Source organism: Manis javanica, chromosome 15 (genome assembly GCF_040802235.1).
Source record: "Manis javanica isolate MJ-LG chromosome 15, MJ_LKY, whole genome shotgun sequence".
Classification (NCBI taxonomy): Eukaryota; Metazoa; Chordata; class Mammalia; order Pholidota; family Manidae; genus Manis; species Manis javanica.
In genome coordinates, this window is record NC_133170.1 from 75,201,455 (window position 1) to 75,220,785 (window position 19,331).

The following is a 19,331-nucleotide window of genomic DNA, read 5'->3' on the forward strand; positions in this document are numbered from 1 at the left end:
GTGACTAATGCAAGAGGCCATCATTTTATCTTTTTAATTGAGATACAGTTGATATACAATAGTATATGGGTTTCAGCTGTACAACATATGTTAATAAATCACTTTAGATCCAGTGGTTGGGGAAGGTCTCTCTGAGCAGGTGCAGTTTAAGCAGAGACACAAGTGAAGTGAGACATCAGTCCTGAGCTGCAGGGAACAGTGTGGCAGGCAGTGGGAACAGCAGGGGGAAGGTCCTCAGACAGGAATGTGCATGGTTATTTAGTCTGAGGGAACAAGAGAGGCCACTGAGACTCGGCACAGTGAGCAAGGAGTGGATGGCAGCAAGGAATCAGGGCAGAGGGTTGCCAGGAGACTTTATTTTCATCATAGAATTTTTCCATATCTAAAATAGTTTTAACTGTTGATTTGATCATTTGTGTACTGATAGACATGAGAATAGAGACTGTCATCTCTGGTCCCTAGCGTGGTGCCTGTGTGAATGCAGGAGGCCATCAGGACCTGCCCCATGCCCAGAACAAATGTTCCAAGCCCTGTAATTGTAGAGAATATATTAGGCAAGAAAGACAACCAGAAAGCATGCCTTAGAGGAAGTCACAGAGGCCCTCCCTTCAGCCCTTACAGAGTCAGGGCTGGGCCTGCAGGTTAAGGGGTGGGAGGCTAGGGAGGCCCAGAGGGATAGAAATATCTAGGGGAGGAGGGGACATGGGGTCTTGCTGCAGTGGGAAAAGAAGGGGCAGACTGGGCAGCTGACAGCCCCGTGCCTCTGTCCTGGCACTACCTGTGTGACTTGAAGCTGCTGCTTCTCCTCCTCCGGCTCCAGGTTCCAGAATGCGGGGTGATGTCACCCTCCCCCTGGGCTCTCTGTTTGAGGATTAATTGTGACACTTGCCATGTGAAAGCTCCAGGAGATGGCAGCCAAGGAACCCTTGTTCTGGGACCTGGGGTCCAACAGTCCCCCTAACATCCTCCCCACACATACGACACTACTCCAGGGTCTTTTCTTTCCAGACAGAGCCAGCCTGGATGCCCCTGCACCTCCCTGGCCTCTCCTGGGTCTGGCCTCATATTTTTATCAGGCTGCTGACAGCCCGTGGGGTTTACTGACCACTTCCCACCTGTGTTAGCTGACTCGTCTCCAGGTGGCCGGGTCAGTAGGGTGAGCAGCTGCCTCCCGCCTCAGCTTCCCCAAACAGAGGCCGGCCTGACCCATAAACACAAGGAGTCAGCAGGACAGCAGGCATGTGGGAGGATCACTGGGCCGACCTGGGCAATACCGTCCCATTCTGGTTCTCACTGTGGGCTCCCAGCTCCCACTGGCTTGGCTTCAAGCCCTCAGCCGGCTGTGTGGCCCAGGACAGGTGGCTTCACCTCTCTGAACCATAAGATTCAGTGAAGTCATGAATAAAAGTGTTGAGCATAGGGCTTGGTATACAGTCAGTGCTCAATAAATGTCAGCCGTGACTGTGATTATAAGAGGCAGTACAGCAGAGGGGTCAAGAGCCAACTGCCTAGGTTCAAACTCCAGCTCTACCATTAAACCGGCTATGTAGACAAGTCCTGCAATCTTGCTGTGCCTCTGTTTCCTAACCTGCAAAATGGGGATAATGAAAAGTCCCTTTTGGGGTTGTAGGGAGAATTTGGCACGTTCATATCATAAATTTAAAGTGCTTAGCGTAGACCTAGCACACAGAAAGAGCTGAAGAAATGCTAATGATTGCTGTGTGTTTTCTAGCTGCACCCCCTCGCTTCCCCCACCAGGCCTCAGCATCCTTGAAATGGGAAGGTGGACGAGGTCTCTGAGGGTGTGTGTCCTCCCCTTTCCCAGGCTCTTGTGGAAAGGAGGCCCGGAGAGGAAAAGAAAGGTCTGCCAGAGCGCACCCACCACGGACTTGCCCATGAAGACACAGCCCCCACGGCTTACAAACACACTCACCACTCCACCCACTCAAACCACACAAGATCACTGCGGACCCAGCCACCCCCACCCCATCCCACCCCACCCACTCAGAAACCTCACCCTGGCCCCAGCCCAGGTCCCAGGCAGAGCCAGCTTTCTCCTCTGCGTCAGGCCGTGATTCTCCCCGGCCCAGCTCCAAACCCAGCCTGCCTTGCCCCTGCTGTAATTACAGAGAGAGCTGAGGCTTCTGTGCCCAGCCGTGATGTCAGCCTGAAGCTTCCAGCCTGATGAGCTAACCCCAGGTCACGTGCGAGCCCAGCCACTCAGAAGCGGGGGGGCACCTCAGTTTCCCTCTCTTGGCCGAGGAGGGAGGGAGAGCAGGGATCTCCAGCAGCCATCTCTGCAGGGCCCTGAGATTCAAACCCAGGTTCCCACCCAGGCCCTGCCACCCTGTAGCTCTGTGCACCGCTGACCCTCTGTGCCTCTGTTTGTTCGCCTGCAAAATGGGGGTGGCTATAACACTCCCACTGCTGGGAGGCTTTCATGCAATCACGCCTGCACTGCGCTCACTGCAGCTGTAGGTACACAGGAGGCAGCAAACAACAGTGAGTGTTGTCCTCCATTTTTAGCAGACTGCCTCATGCAGGGCTGAAATCAAAATGATTTCTCAACCGATGACTCACAGGATTCTTTAACCCCCACCACCCCACCCCATGGGGAAGGCAGGGCTGAGCCCCTAAAGTCCACAGAGGGAAAATGGTTTGCCCCAAATTGCCCACCTCTTGGGGACAAATCAAAAACTGGAACCCAAGCTCAAGGGACCTTTAGGTCAAAGGACAACTGATAAATCCATTCTCCTAGCTACGTGGGAAGGGAAGGGCAGTCTAGAAGTTTCAAGTTTTAGACCAGACACCCTGCCTGGGCATATCACCTTTTGATAATTATCCTTATTAACAGTTACAACAATAATAGAAGCTACCATTGGGGGACACTTCCTATGGCAGTTTCCTCATCTGTAAAATGGGGATGACAGTAGTACCCTTCCCCCACCAGATTGTTGGTGAGGAGGAAGCCAGTTAATGTTTGTAATGGATTTAGAAGGGAGCCTGGTATACAGTAAGCATTATGTAATTGAGAACTTGACATAGAAATCATGAAAGTGTCAGTCTTCTTCCAAATGCTTAAGGAGGATCACCTCACGTATTTCTTGTGACACATCCCCGAGGAGGCACTACAATGTCCATTTTACAGATGGGAAAACTGACAGCTCAGAGATGCCCGGGGAATCCTGTTACTGCTCTCAAAGGACTCTGAGTCGCCAGCTCCGAGGGCTTGAATAAGGCTGTCTGGGCAAGTGGGCATTACAATCCAGGGCCTTCAAATCCTCTGGGCTCCCTTCTCCACCCCTTCCGCGGGTCTCCAAGAAGAAGGCAGGCTGCGGCTAGCTCAGGGGGAGGTATTTCCAGAGGGCGACCTGAGCCCCTCAGCCTGGTGGGTGGAGGGTTATTAATAGCCAGGCCTTTGTGCCCTGCTGGGGGAGGGCAGCTCCCGGGGAGGGAGGCGGGATGGTGCAGGCGGAGCTGAGCCAAGTGGGGGAGGAGACAGCGTCCGGGAGGCCGGCTGGACTTGGCTTCCAAGGCCCCTCCCAGCCCCCTGGGAGCCCAGCTGCCCCCTCAGCGGATTCCCGGGGCCTGGTTCATCACCTCCGAATACTCCTGTGACAGGAGGTGCTTGCAAAACCCGCCTCCAGCCCTGAGCAGCAATAAATAGAAGGCTCTCAGCCCAGAAGAAGCGAGAAGTTTCCAGGCCTGCTTCCCCGGGTTTATTAAGCTCCTGGCTCCACTCTAGACCTCGGCAGCTCTGGCTGAGAGCCTGGACAGCCTGCGAGGACGGTGACTGGCTGATCTCCGGTGCGGCCGGGCGGAGAGGGGCCCTCTGGAATTCTGCTGGACCAGCCGGGGTCACCTTTGGTGGCTGGAGTGCCTTGGGGGCTGGCACCCCAGCCTGGCGTGTGCCTTGGCAGTGGATGGTTGAGCATTTTCTGCAGCTGAAGAACAAGCTTGGCAGGCCAGCACCCCCCCATCACCTTGCTGTGTGACCTTGGGCAGGTGGCTCCCTCTCCCTGAGCCTCTGTTTCCCCTCCAGCTCAGCAGCCACCATGGGTGACGGTCAGATGCCCTTTCCCTGCCACTACCCAAGCCGCCTGCGCCGAGACCCTTTCCTAGATTCGCCCCTCTCCTCCCGTCTGCTGGACGATGGCTTTGGTATGGACCCCTTCCCCGACGACCTGACCACCTCGTGGCACAACTGGGCCCTGCCCCGGCTCTCCCCGGCCTGGCCAGGGACCCTGAGGTCGGGCATGATGCCCCGGGGGTCCACCAGCACAGCCAGGTATGGTGTGCCTGCCGAGGGTAGGAGCCCCCCACCCTTCCCTGGGGAGCCCTGGAAAGTGTGTGTCAACGTGCACAACTTCAAGCCAGAGGAGCTGATGGTGAAGACCAAGGACGGATACGTGGAGGTGTCTGGTGAGTGGGGGGGGCAGGAGGGAGAGAGACCCCAGGGAGGGGACAGAGGCCTCGGCTCTGGGAATAGCCAAGAGAACGTTCCCTTAGAGGGGAAGCTGTGTCCGGCATGACACAGGTGACTTCAGGGCTCAGGAATGCAGCCCACAAAAGCTATCTTTGTGGAAAAGCTCCCCTCTCCCGGCTTCCAGGAGAAATCTCAACCTGTCCCAGCTGCTGGGGCCTCTGGGTGCTCTTATCAATCAGAGGGCAGGCAGGGAAATAGAAACCACATCGCATTTTTGAACAGAGAGAATTTAATAAAAAGAATAAGTTAGAGAAGGAATAAAAGCACAACAAAGAAATGGGGCTCATGGCACCCCAGCACCCCAACACAGTCTAGAAGGGCATGTTTAATGCTGTGGGGTGAGTATGCATAACCAGCACAGGTTTCAAGAGAAACACCTCCCCTTGAACCCATAAGGAAACAGAGGCATAATAGGCTTATAAGCATCCTAATTGGTAACCTTGACAGGAACTTCCTCCCTGCTAGGCACCTCCTAAGCACTTTACCTGTAGCATCTCAGTTAAAATAAGCAGAGCAGGTGGGTCCCATGTGTCTCCTCTTTTTACAGATAAGGAAACCGGTAAAGGCCCAGAGAGATTAAAGTAAATGGCTCCAGGCCACCAAGGATTCAAACCCAGGCTGCCTGGGAATTGAGAGGCCAGAAGCGAATTAATGATTTATTGAGCACCTACTAGGTGCCAATGTCTGGGCTAAGAGTCTTATCTACCTTCCCCCCAATTAGTGTTCACTCCAGCCTTGAGAAGGAGAGGTGTCTGGTCCCATTTTGCGGCTGAGGAGGCTGAGGCCCAGGCAGGACTTGTCCAAGGTCACGCTGTGAGTCAGCAGCAGGAAGGGTAGACCTGCCCAGACCGCAGGCCCAAGGCTCCTGCTACAGCATCCCAGCTGGGGGCAGGAACACTCTGGGAGAGCAGAAAGAGGCTCAGACCCTATTAGGCACGGCAGCAGACAGACAAATAGCTTTCTCTTGCTTCCCTCTCAATTAACGATCCATTAAAAAGAGCATGTTCCTGGCAGGGTCTGCCGGCCAGAAAATCAGTAAAAGCCATTGCAAACACAGGCTGGGCAAGGACAAGCCCAGGCAGGGCAGCCTTCGGGGAAGTTTCAAAGGCTGGTAGGGCAGAATTACAAACATCAGAGGCTCCGGAGGGTGCGGTGGGCCAGGAGACACGTTGGGGCCACGTGCTGATGGAGGGGGTCAGCCAGGACTTTCCAAGTTCTGAAATGGCTCCACCACTAACCAGCAGGATGTGTGACTGACTTAACTTCTCTGTGCTTTGTTTCTTTATCAGGAAATTGGGGTTCAAATGGTTATACTTACACTATCAAATGAGGTGATGTACATAAAGTGAGCACGTAGTGCCTGGAATACAGGATCAGGGTTGTTACTGTTATCAATATTGTTACTAAAATGCCAGACACATAGGTAAGGCCCCCTTAAATCATAAATAGTAGATGCTCTTTGAGATCTGGACAGATATGGACAAGAAAGTCTTTGCACTGCTCTAAGCCTCAGTTTCCTCATCTGCAAATGGGGATCATAATATCTATCCTGCAAGGCTGTAATGAATATTAAATATATGCAGACAGAAATGATAATAAATGCAGTGTCTGTAAAATGGAACTAAAAATAGTGTCTGCCTAGCATTCTGTAAACAAGGTGATTATTATCACTCCTCCCATCTTTGTTTTAATTAGGGTTCCACAGTTTTCTACCCCAGTTTGGAGGGTTTCCCATGCCCCGTGACCCCTCCAGAAGACCTCAGTCCAGCCTGGAAGGCTTTTTTCTTTATTCTCCTTTCTAGATGCTTCATAACAGGTGGAGTCTGGCAGCCCCAGGCTGAGATCACAGCTAAGTACTTCACTAATCCAGAGGCTTTGAGTGAGTCATGGAGCCTCAGTTTCACATCTATAAAATGGGGTTGTTGGGGCTTAAATACAACAAAGACAGACAAAGCCTTTTTAGGTTGTAAAATGCCTCACAAGTATGCAGTTAACAACCTCCATTTGACATAATCCAAATCCTCTGAAAGAATGTACAGATACTCTCATAAAAGGGATTAAAAAATCAGGTCAACATCATGGGCTCCATTTAGAAAGCAACTTCCAAGGGAAGTCTTAAGTCAGTTCCAATCTCCCATCCTGTCTCATCCCACAGTGACAAACTTATTCTTCCTCAAGCACATTGTGCAATGTTAAATGCCTACACGTGCTGGCTCACTGGATCCTCACGTGGACTTCCAAGGAAGTATGAGTAGGTTATATCCATTTTATAAAAGATGAAATCGAGGCCCAGAGAGAGCAACTCAGCTGAGATCACCTGCTTCTCTATGGCAATGTCTGTAATTCAAATCCAGGCCTGCTTAGACAGTTCTGAGCCAGGATGGCTGGATCTGCTTCTGGCTGCATGGCCCTGGCCAAATCCTGCCACCTCTTGGGCGTCAGCTTTACCATCGGTTATGAGAAACTGGGACTCAATCAGTATTTGCCAAACTAGTGTATTTTAAGATTATCACTAGGCCTATGAGAAACAGGTCCAGAGTTTTATTAGGTGTCAGATGAAACAAAATTAAAAGCAGGTCTCCTTCATGCAGGACTTATCAGACCCTTGAGTTTGCTAATGTAGTTTATGAATCTCTGAGGCCACCCTGTCTTATCTGACCACATAGGAGTGTTTAGTTCCAAGGAAGTGTTTGGAAAATGCTGGACTAGATGATTGCCATCATGCCTCACACAGCCTCACCCCCACCCTCTAGCCACCAGCCAAGAAATGTTCTCTTCATGGGCCACTGGGCCAGGCCCTGGCCAAGGAGGGGACTGGAAAGCCCCAAGGATTTATTCCTGCCCCTGCTCCTTAATCCCAGAGCCTCTGCCTACCCTGGAAGCAGTACCTTCTTTCTTTAGCTGGGCCAATGGCTTTCCCCGAAGAGCTGATGCTTTTTCCTGGCACCTCCATCTCTCTGGGAGACATGTTGAGAAAATAGTCACTGCAAAGGGCCTCTGGCTTGCCTGGCCTCCAGATGAGTTCTTTTTTTCAAAAAGGAATCATAATAATTACTTGCTTCTTTTTACAAAAATAGTGGTAGGAAATGTAGATAGGAAAAGCCAAATAAGAAATTAAAAATCACTCATAATCCTTAAACTGCCCCCAATAGATATTCAAATATATGTAAATTAAGATTCCAGATGAGCTTCCTAGTAAAGTGCACTTTCAACAAGATTAACGCCCCTCCTCCTCCCCGCCCCCTCTTTTATGGAAATCTGGGTGGTTTAGAGATCTGCCCTTCCCTAATCCCAAAACCGTATTTGCAGAGCACAGACAGGTTTAGCTTCTGAGCGGTCCTCTCCCCAAACATCAAAATAAACCACAAGTCTTCATCCTCACACAGTATTCTTAAATCTTACAGAGCAATTCTGTGACTCATTCTCATTTCTTCCTCATAGTAACCTAATAATTAGGAATCTGTCACCCCCACCTTAGGGAAGGATAAACTGAGGCTCAGAGATGAGTAAAGATGTGCTAGGAAATGCCAGAACAGGGACTCAAGTCCAAAACCCACACACCTGCCTTTGCATCTTTGCCCCTCACACTTCCAGGCTGTGTGATCTTGGGCATATCACTTAATCTCTCTGAACTTCCATACCCCATCCACAAAATGGTAATGATAAAAGCACCTGCTTCCTAAGGTTACTGTAAAAATGAAAGGAGTGGATCCAGGTAAGGTGCTTAGAATAGTGGCTGACTTCAAGTGAGCATTGTATGAGAATTTGCTATTATTATTCTTATTATCATGATCATCATTTATTAGTTATTTCCAGGATACCAAGTATGCAAAAAGGGCTGAGTCACAGGCACTGGCCTGTCCCCCGGGGAAGCAGGCCTCCAGGGGCTGAGGCTTTTGGGGAGGGCATCACGGAACAGACGGCGCTCCTGTGGCCACAGGCCTGTGTGAGGGCTGGGCAGTTGGTGGTCACGAACTTGGCAGGTCAGAATATACTCTCAGAGAGGCAGCACGTTTACAGAATAGCCTGCTCTGGCGAGCCAGGCACCCTAGTTTAAAAACAAATTCCTGTAAACATACCCCTTTCTGCTTAGTGGTGGGAGAATAAATTGATGCAGCCTTTCCTAAGGGCAATTTAACAACATCGATCAAGCTTTGGACATTCTAGAACTTGGAATCTATCCTAGAGAAGTTGTCAGGCCGGGTGCGAAGATCTAGCTCAAGAAAGTGCATTGCAGTGAGGTCTTTCCAATGTCAGAAACTGGCCCCTAGTGCCCAAAAGCTGGGGGCTGGCTCAATGGATTTACATAATCCCTGTAGTAGTGGAATGCCATGTAGACATTAAAAATCACAGTATTGAAGAATATTTGCTGTAATACGGAAAGATAATTATAACATGTTAGCAAGAGATAAAAACGGGTTTCAAGGATAACATATAATGTGATCCCACTTGACCAAATGTGTGATACACATCTGTACTACATAACATTTATGCATTTCTAAGTAGCAAAGACAGAAAAGTCTGGATAAAACCACATATATAAAAATGTGGTTTCCTTGGGGTGATGGGATTATGGGCAGTTTTGATTGCTTTTTTATTTTCCATATTTTCTAACATATGTTATGTGTTATCCTGTAATCAGAGAGAAGTTATTAAAAAAGGAATAATGAATAATAAAAAAAGTGATAATGTAATCACCCATAAATTGTCAGTTTTTAAAAATCTGACTGCACAAAGATACTGTATCTCACAGGGTTACTGACCGTCTAGATTCCAAAGACCCTCAGAGGGTGTCCACGGTGGCCCTGGAATGTGGCCTCACAAATGAGGAGCCAGAAGTCTCTATGGGCACCAGTCTGGTTTGTTTAAAGAGAAATTAGAGACCGCCCATTAAAAAAAGAAATGGGGAGGAGACAAGAGGCTCAGAATTTGTTATATAAACTGCAAGATAATACCTAGTTTGGGCCCATGCCTTGTAATTTCATCTTTTTCCTTCCTAAGGAAGGAGAAAATGCTCTTCCCTGATACCTGTAGGAGGGGAGACAGCTGGAGTTTCACTTCCGTGGTGCCTACTGTGTCATTTCTTAAGGGAAGTCCCTTTGGGGGAGCCTGGGCGTTTTTTGGAAGATGGAGACAGGATTTCCAGGAGGTTCTCTGAGTACTCAGTTCAGATCCTGTGGCTCCAAGAGCTTGTCAGGAGGAACGAGCAGAGGACCATCAGATCCAGCACTTGGCTTAGACTTCGAGAGAGTCGGTTCAGGGCCCAGGGCTGCCACTCATCAGCCAGGTGACCTGGGCCCTGCGCTGGGTCTCAGTTTCCAGATCACTAACAAGGGAGAGAGGGGCCCATCCTCCCAAACAGGAAAGGGCTCTGTGAGCCGTAAAGCTAGTTGGTGGTAAAACAGGCTCAGCATGCCACCCGCTTCTTTCCCGCCTGTTCTGTGGTGTAAGCCTTAGGGTTCTACTGGCTGGTTAGGGGTGAAGAGTCAGGTGCAAGACTTAGAAGATAGGGTACAATGTGTGGCCCAGTTTCTTTGATATCCTAAATCTAAAACACAATTGTCCATAAACTACCATCAGGGTCTCCTGACCATGACATTGTCCCTGGCAGCCGGGGACATGGGCTCAGGTGGGTCCATTTCACAGATGAGTGACAAGGGGCTCAGAGAGCCGATACCTCTAGACCAACCGCAAGCCACACAGTGGGTCAGGGGCTGAGAAGGGGCAGGATTGGAATCTGAGCCCAAGTCCTGACCCATGCCCAAGGGGCATAGATGCTGACACATGGCATTCCTCTCCCTTCCAGGCAACCACGAAGAGAAGCAGCAAGAAGGGGGCATCGTTTCCAAGAACTTCACAAAGAAAATCCAGTAAGTGACCTGGCAGGGTGGATTTCAGGGAGGGGCTGGTGAGGGACCGAGGTCTGGCCCTCTCCCTGTAGGGTGTCCCTCCTTTGCGACATGCCCCCAGGGCAGGGAACTGGAGCCTCACACCTTAAGAGGCGAGTGTCACAGCAAACCTGCAATAGGGTCCCAGAAAGGACAGCACATGAATTATGCCACCTCACTGCCCAGTATCCTGTGAAGAGGGTGTTAACAATGCCATTTAACAGTTGAATCCAAGAGTGCGGAAGTCAAATGACTTGTCAACCATTCTATGAAAATCGGGGCCCCTCCACGGAGGAAGGGTCTCCATCACCGTCAAGAAAGACCTGCTGTAAATCTCCCAAATGCCCCAAAAGACTCATCGGAGGCTGCTTTTGCTCTAATGCCCCTGTGGCCGGGAGAGTGGACCCCTTCCCCACAACATCCACAGGAATAAAGCTGCAGGCTGCCTTGATGTGGCTGCTTATTGCCAGAGGGCTTTTGAGGCCTAGAGATTGGGGCACAGGGCACACTTTGCTGAGGGAACTGAGGGGGGCTGAGCTCAGGAGAATCATGTGGGCAGCAGGACCATCAGGTCAGGCCACTGAGTCAAACCCACACTGAGGCCCCAAGGGGAGTACCTGCAGGGAGACAGGCCTTCAGTGAGGCACCCATGCCAGGGGTCTCACAGACTCACCTGCTCCCTGCCCAGCACCCACTCTGCGCGCCGCTGGCTCCAAGCCTCCAGTCATGGCCTTTAGCCTTTGCAGTGAAGTATACAGAAGAGAGAAGAGACGTTACCCTACCCTCCTGGTATATGAGGAGATTAAGTCCCCAGAGACGAAAGGACAGTCCAATGGTCCTTACAAGTAGAATTCAGAACTCTGAATTCAGTGCTCGTTCTGGAGCAAGGAATGCCCTTTCCTCATTTGTAAAAGGGAAGGATCCTGACTCCAGCCTTGCCGAGTAACCGACTAAACTGAAATGAGATTCATAGCACGAGGACCAGCACACAGTAGGCCCCTATTTGTGAGTTTGTTATCACTATTATTGCTGTTGTTTTGAATCTTACCACCACCCCGAGCTCTGGCCGAAATGTCCTGTGTCTGGAGAGATCGGCCGGCTGAATTCTGAGGCTGCTTTCTGCTTTGGGGTTCTGCAGTCCTGTCTCTCCCCCCACGTGTCCGTTCCTAACCCGCCTGGCGCCTCTGGAGTTCTCAGAAGCCTGTGGACACTTCCTGATAAGGCAAACGCCCAGCTGTTTCCTCTCATGCTCGCTGGCTTGCCTGCCCTCCCCAGGATCCAACCTCTCCCTGGTACAGCAGCCAGATCAGAAAGGAGAGGGAAAGGGAGACGGAGGGAGCCCATGTTTCTTTCAAGGGACTCAAGTAAGGTTTCGGGATGGAGTGACAGGCAGAGCAAAGCTGTGAAAGGGACTGAGTGGAAAGAAGTTAGAGGATTCATCATCTTAAAAAGATGGCCATTGGAGTGGATTTTGTCATCTCTGAAGCCTCCAGGAAAACAGCTTCTGGGAGTTACTTGACCTGATGGAAATGCCTGAAGCTGCTCAAGGCAACATTGCTGTTCAGCTGGTGTGCAGCTGCTGAGCTGGGCCACTTGGTCCCATGTTGGACTAGCCGTGGCCCCGAACCCCACAAGGCCCTCCCTAGCCATCCTGCCCCCCGCCCTATGGAGGAGGGGGTCTCCATCATCATCAAGAAAGACCCACCGTAAATGTCCTAAATGCCCCAGGACCTCCCAAACCTCCCCACATTCCAACTACAGGGTCCCCGGACCCTCCTCATCACTAGGGCAGGCAGCCACCCACTCTGGGCGGTCAGCTGGTGGCTATTCGGACCCTCACCTCTGGGTGTGGGGAGTCCTGGCTCCATGCTACAGAGAGTGGGCAATGTGGAGCAACTGGCTGAACTGCCCTGCGCTCACACGCCTGCGTCCCCTTGTGGATGGTCTGCGTGCGATGGGCAATGAGAGGATGTGTGGAAAGCATTCAGCACGGGGTACAGACTCAGAGCTCTGTCCGTGGGGACTAGTATTATTAAAAGACTCTGCAAGGCTGCAACCAAAATGTGCAGCAGGATTTCCAGGACCTCCAGGGACCCCCAGCTCTGCCCGGACTCCAGGCACTAAGGAGTGGGCCTGGCCCTCAGATGGTCCTGGCCCAATCCCAGGAGGCTCACTGCCTCTCCGAGGGAAAACTCCAGTCACTAGGAGCCAGGGGAGCTCCTTTAACCAGGCTGGGGCCCCTGGAGATTTCTACCCAGGGAGGACACTGCAGCTGTGGTGGGGACATTCCTCTCAACACAACTGTCCCCATGCGGGAGTCCCCAGCTCGACTGGCTGTGGGGTGAGGGAGAGGTCTGGGAATTTACTGATCCATTTGGGGGCAGGGCAAGGGCTTTAGAGGGCATCTTTCCCATATTCAACTTGGATGAGAGGACAGGACACAGGCAACGCAGGAAGTCACCAATGGAGGATGCCTAGGGCCAAAGCAAACTTTAGTCTCTCTTCCCAGGCATCTATTCTGCCATTTACTGACACCTACAATGTGTCAAGAGCCATGTTAAGAGGTTTATAGGCTTAATTTTATTTCCTCTTTAAAAGAATCCAATAGAGTAGGTATTCTTAAGCTTATTTTGTGGATGAGAAAAACTGAAGCTCAAAGAGGTGATGGAACTCAACTAAGGTCACACAGCTGGTAACAAGCAGATGTGGTAAAAAAAGGAGATATGGGATTTGAACATGGCCCATGACCTTCAAAGCCTATGACCTTCCTACTTGGCTGGGGGAGACCAAACTGCAATCATTTGCATATACCATCTTGAACTTATTTTTTGCCTTATCTGCTTATGTTCTTGTACTATTATTTGCTTAAGATTTTTTCTTTTTGATCAACTCACTTTTGATAGTTAAATTCTCATCACTAACATGTTCACTCACGAAGGCAATCATAAAAATAAATCCAATGAAAGCAAAATGTGGTTAAATTCTAACTAGATAACATTGGCCCCTTTTAGAGTCTAAAAGCCTGATCAGCTTGCTCTTTGTTAAAAAGAGAAAATAAGTGATAGAGGCCAAAGGTGTTAAAGGCATATTAACACTTAGGAGACTTTCATTTAGATGTAAATGGAAGGGCTGACAGAGAATTGAAGAGAAATAACTTGCCACCATGTGCGTTCAACACAACAGGTCACCTAGTGAGAGACCTTGAACAAGTCTATTCCCATCTCTGTGCTTCAGTTCCCTCATATGTAGTATGAGTATTGTCCTGGGCAATCAAGATTCTTTTGGGCTCAATGTTCTGTGGTTCAATGATATCACAATTTGTGCCACACTATTCACAGCTGTCAAGGTGCCCACTTGGAGAGCCAAGGACTGCAGGAACAATGTAGAAGCTAACACTTACTGAGCATTTAGTGTATGCCAGGCACTGGGCTATTATCCCATGCAATTCTTATACCACCCTAAGAGGGAGACACTACTATTAACCCCCTTTTCCTGTAAGGGCCAGGTTCAGAGACACAAGACCTCTAGCCCAATGTCCCCAAATCAGGAAGAGTTGGAATCTGAACTCAGCTCTGCCTGTCTGCAAAGGCTATGCTCTGGACCTTGGCTACCTGTCACATTGTACCAGGTGCCCTACGGGTTGGCGAGCAAATGGTTAAACAGAATCAGCCCATCCCCAGCAGTGAGAGGGAGGGCCCCACTTTTGGCCTTGTCTGTTTTGCAAAAGCTTTTCTTGGCATCTGCCCAGGCTCTCTCTTTCTCTTCAGTCCTTCCCAGCAGGCCCTTGTTAATCTCCATGGCTCCAATTTGGCAGCAGGCCCCTGAGTAGATGAGACTCATGTGGGTACAGGTTGCTGATCAGAATGAACTTTTCTGACCTCAGTTTCCTTATCTGTAAACTCAGGACAGTGATAGAACTTGCCTGGTGGGATTATCATCAACACCTCAACCAGATGATTCAGGTGAAGTTCCTGGCCATACGGAAAGTGCTTAGGACATCATGATTCTCGTAATTTGTATTAATAACGGCATCCCAATGGGGACATTAACATGTTCTCACAATCCCCGCAAATTGTAGAAGAAACTATGTCCCAGACGGTTTCGCTCACTCAGAACAATTCAATAATCATAAAAATAGCTTCAGAATTGGAACCAGATCTGGGTTCAGAAGTCCCACCTTTGATGCTTCTGCACTTACTGAGCTTGTCATTAGATTTCCCCACGTCTCTGTTAAATGTTCTATGCAACCGGCATATTCATTCCTACCTATTAATCATTCTGGGCTCTTTATAAAGCTTTCACCAGGTCATACCCACAAATGTGTTTTGAGAACAAAACAATTATGACTGGCTACGAGACACTAAAAATGTGACCCAAATCAAGGCTCATTCTAAGCATGATAGAAATGTCGACGTGTGAAGTCTTGCCGTGCGGCCAGCCTGACCCCAGATAAAGGTCTGACAAGCTGCCTATTCCACCATTAATTCCACTGGTAATGCATTTTGTCATAAAGCACTTTCAGGGGGCACATGGCAATGAAAATGTACTGCCTGCTGTGAGTTCCCCTTCCCTGTGCTCTATAAAGGGATCGTGGTCATGGCCATTTCTGCCAGCAGTTGGTCAATTGTGGGTGCTAAGGTGGGAACCTCAACCAAGGACCAGAAAATATCTGGGTCTCAGTTCCCTTTTAAGTTACTGTTGGAGCAGCATTTTATCATCTGCAAAGCATGTTCAGACTCTGTCTCACTCTAGAGCCTCAAATACTGTACATATTTAATATTACTATCCCCATTTGGCAGCTGAGAAAAAACAAGCTCAGAACAACTGAGTGACATTCCCAAGATCACACAGCTGGAAAGGGGCAGAGCCAGGATTCAAACCCAGTATTGAATGCCCCCAAAGCCTAAATGAACCCTTACCAAAAAAAAGATTTTTTTTTTCAAATGAAGAATGTTTAAGCTATATTAAAAGTAATAAATGAATAAAATCTTGTGCTTCTCCTAGGCTGCCTGCAGAAGTGGATCCGGTGACAGTGTTTGCCTCACTTTCCCCAGAGGGCCTGTTGATCATTGAAGCTCCGCAGATACCTCCGTACTCACCTTTTGGGGACAGCAGTTTCAACGACTTTCCCCAAGATAGCCAAGAGGTCACCTGTACCTGAGACCCCAGGCGTGGCCCATCCTTTTCCTTCCCCAAACCCAGTGCTTCTCCGAGTCAAGGGTACATTATTCTAGCTGAATTCATAGATTTAGTGCAACGAAATGTTGAGGGTGGGGATGGATTGACCACAGATTCCTGAGATAGTGTAGTACTAGGTTTTTCCACAAGATGGAGCAATTGGCAGGTCATGCTCTGTTGCATTAGGCCAAAATGCTGGGAGGTTTCTTAACCTTTTCTATGGTAATGAAAATGTCGCACATTCTATAGCTGCAAATAAAAGGGGACATAACATTTCACGTTGTATCTTACCTTGTAGCTAATGCAAGAATTGCTTTTTTCTGGGGACCTCCCCATCAATAAGATTCCTATTCTGGGCTTCCAATTTCCAAGCCTGCCCCATGGTTTGGCTGATAGAGCCCATTGGCTCAACCCACAGTGTTTCTGCAGCCCTGGCCTAAAAAGGGGGTACAGACACGTCTTACATCCCCATACGGGATTTAGTCTAACAACCACATGAAAACAATGAGTGCCTTCTGCCCTCCACCCAGGCTTTGTAGCATGTTCCCAGCTGGCACTCCCTGAGGACGCTGAGAGCCCCTTAGTTTGTTCTCTGGCTAAAGTCCTCTCTTTCTTGTGTTGCCTACATCCAAGTCGGGATTTTTACAGAGGGGGCTGTCTCCAGACAGCTCCACCAGGAACCAAGCAAAGGCCAGACAGCCTGGCATGCAGGCTAGTGGTATTGCATATATGAGTGGGACATGTGTGTCCTTGTTATTTGAATTGTGCTGTTGTTTAGCAAAAAAAAAAAACCCACTAAATAATAACAATAAAGGAGCTGATGTTCTTAGCCTTGTGTGTCTCTTTTTATGGGGAACTAAATGCTATACCAAATGCTATACCTGCTTGTGGCTGCAAATAAAAACACCTAATGAAGAGAGGTTTAAATGATATAACCATCTGTTGTCCAGCTTTCCAAGAAGCTTAACTATGAGTGATTTCAGAGTTATTTTTTCAGTTGTTATGCCACCAAGAACCCAGAGTATTTCCATCTTTTCCTCTGCCATCTCTGACAAGTCTACAAGGTCTATCCTCACATTTGCAAGATGGCTGCAGCAGCTCCAAGCATCTCATCCCCATATGCCAATGTATAGGAAGAGAAAACAGGGGTAAAAAGGTCTTCTCATCTAGCTTACTCTTTTGCCAGCAAGCAAGATCTTTTCCAGAAGCTCTCAACAGACTTTTTCTTTTATTCCATTGCCTAAAACTGGGTCACATGTCTACCCTGAAGCCAACCTCCCGCAAAGGGAAAGGGATGGCCAGGATGGGCTTACATCAATATCAATCTGTCCTCTGAGGCAAGGAACATTGCCGCCTGAACAAAACAAGGTTCTCTTAGGAAGAGGAAAGAGGCACAGCAGCTGTGAGGACAATCAATAGGGCAATGGCTGCCACAGACGATGCTGCCAGGAGCACAGAACCTGAATATAGGGTGGTAGAGAACAGGGCTGTTTCTGTGGTAAATGCAAGGAAACCCAGTCAAACTGATTTAAACAAAAGTGGGTATTTACTGGTCTACATAGCTGAGAAATTCAGGATAAAAGCTGCTTTCGGGGCTCCAGTGATGTCACCAGAACTCAGTTTCCCACTCTTGGTCCTGTAGTATTGGTTTCATTCCCAGCCTCCCTGTGGCCCCATGTCCTCTCACTGTGGTCACAAGATAGTTGCAGTCAGGACAACCCCACATCCTCTCACATTCCATATCCCCGACTCACTGTTACTGGACCAGCTTGGGTCACATGACTGTCCCTGAGTTAAGCACAGCCCAAGAAATCAGTGCTTTGATTGGCCAGGCCTGGGTCACATCCTCGATCCCTGGAGCCAATCACTGTGACTCTCCACAACATCCTAGGAAGCAGATATTCCTTCTATAATGAAGAACTGAACCTAATCACATGGTGAAGGTAGAGTTTGCACATACATGTTTACTTTTGGGGGAGTTAATGGGGAGTTGCTGGGCTGCTTTGCAAGACCACCTCCAAATCCCCAAATGATAGCAGCTGTCAGTGAATATTTCCTGAGCACTTATTGGTTCAGTCTTGTGCTGGGAGCCAAGGATATAATGAGCCATGAGCCACAGTCTCTACCCTCAAGGAGCTCATAGACCTGTCATGTGGACTGGCACATACAAGGCTGCCCAGGCCTCACTAAATCCCTACTAGGTCCTGGGCACTGCTAAGTGCTTTATGTGCATAACAGATTTAATCATCCTATAATCCTATGAGATTGGTTCAATCTTATCTCCATTTTACAGATAAGGAAACCAAGGCATGGAAGGGTTAAGGGCACCGCTCCAAATCACACGCCTAGTAAGCAACAGGCCTAGGCAATCTGACTCCAGGACGTTCACTATTAACTATTGCCCTGTCCTGCCTTCTTCTCTCAACAAAGCAAAGTGTTAATGAGCCTGAAGTGAGTCTGTCCAACTGTGAGAAGAATAAAGAGATGATATTTCAAGTTGGACTTTGCAGGCAGAGTGGGGGTCACTCTTGTCAGATAGGCACTGGAGCAAGCAGGGGGCTGGGGAAAACACAGCAGAAAACACATGAGCCAAGGTATACGGTATGTCCCTTTTAAAATCCCTTTATGGCTTCCTATTGTTCAAAGGATTAAGTGCAAGCTTCTTTGCAAAGCTTGTAGGGCATTATGGGATCTGTCCTGGGGTTACCTCTCTCCACCCTAACCTAACTGCCTACCCTTGCCTTCCAGCGTCACCTAACTTCCCTGTGTCCCTCCCACCTGGCAGGCCCTCTTGCTACCAGAACTTTGAGCACACTGTTCTCTCTCTGCAAGGAGTACTCACCCACCCTCTTCATTAGCTAATTCCTTTGGGTCTCAGCTCAGACTCCCACCAGGCTGGCCAGAGCCCCCTCGTGCTTATCCCTAATCCCAACACAGTACATTGTATAGCAGTGTATAGCAGCTTATTTGTGTAGCAGAATAAATAACAATAACAATCACAAAAACCAAAACTGACCCTAACTGCCCTGCTTTCAAGGATGGGAAGAGGAGAAATCATTCAAATCAAGGCGGGGGACATGCCTACTCATTCGATGTTTGTTCCACAAATATTTACTGGGCACCTGCCATGTGCAAAGCATGATACTGGGCCACAGGTCCTGTGTCTTTCCACTTTAAGAGTCTGGTGAGAAAAGAAAGAAAGCAAAGCTGTTATTTCCATGTTCACCGATTCAGGACTGATGAACGGTGAGACCCCGAGTGGGTAGAGTGGAGAGTCTGCCAGGGACAGGAGGCCCAGGCCAAGGGCGTGGAGGACCACACAGATTTCCCCAAGCAAGTGCACGTGTTTCTAAGGCAAAGGGGGCATGGAAGTGTTGTGGGGGGGGCTGCACTGCAGTGAGAGGTAACTAGAGAGGAATGCCAGTGGTGGGTGGACCTGGAAACTAAAAACTACTGCACAATATTCAATTTCCAGTTCTTTGTGTTGTGATATATACCCATATACCAATCCGACCTTCAGGAAAGTCTCATGTGCCTGCAGGTGCTTTGTGTGGGTGGTCCGGGACAACTCAGAGCAAAGTGAATGGAGAGGAGAATTCTCTCTGCGCGCGGGACTTGAAGTCAGAAGGGACAATGAGAACTGACCTCCTGAGACACCACTGATCTCTTGGTCAGGACAATGGATAGAGGGTGTGGGTCAGTTTTATTTAGTTATCTCAAGAAAGCCTGGCAGCCTGGCTCCACCAGGTGCCTGGACTGTCCTGCTGACAGACTGCAGG

At 49.2% G+C, this 19,331-nt stretch overlaps 1 protein-coding gene across 1 annotated transcript; it reads left to right on the plus strand.

Moving 5' to 3' along the window:
• Positions 1 to 3,589: 3,589 nt before the first annotated feature.
• Positions 3,590 to 16,381, plus strand: HSPB8 (heat shock protein family B (small) member 8). Its single transcript, XM_017666754.3, has 3 exons — positions 3,590 to 4,422; positions 10,293 to 10,356; positions 15,379 to 16,381. Exons 1-3 carry the CDS (start codon positions 4,056 to 4,058, stop codon positions 15,533 to 15,535), a joined length of 588 nt encoding a protein of 195 aa, XP_017522243.3. The 5' UTR covers positions 3,590 to 4,055; the 3' UTR covers positions 15,536 to 16,381.
• Positions 16,382 to 19,331: the final 2,950 nt, after the last annotated feature.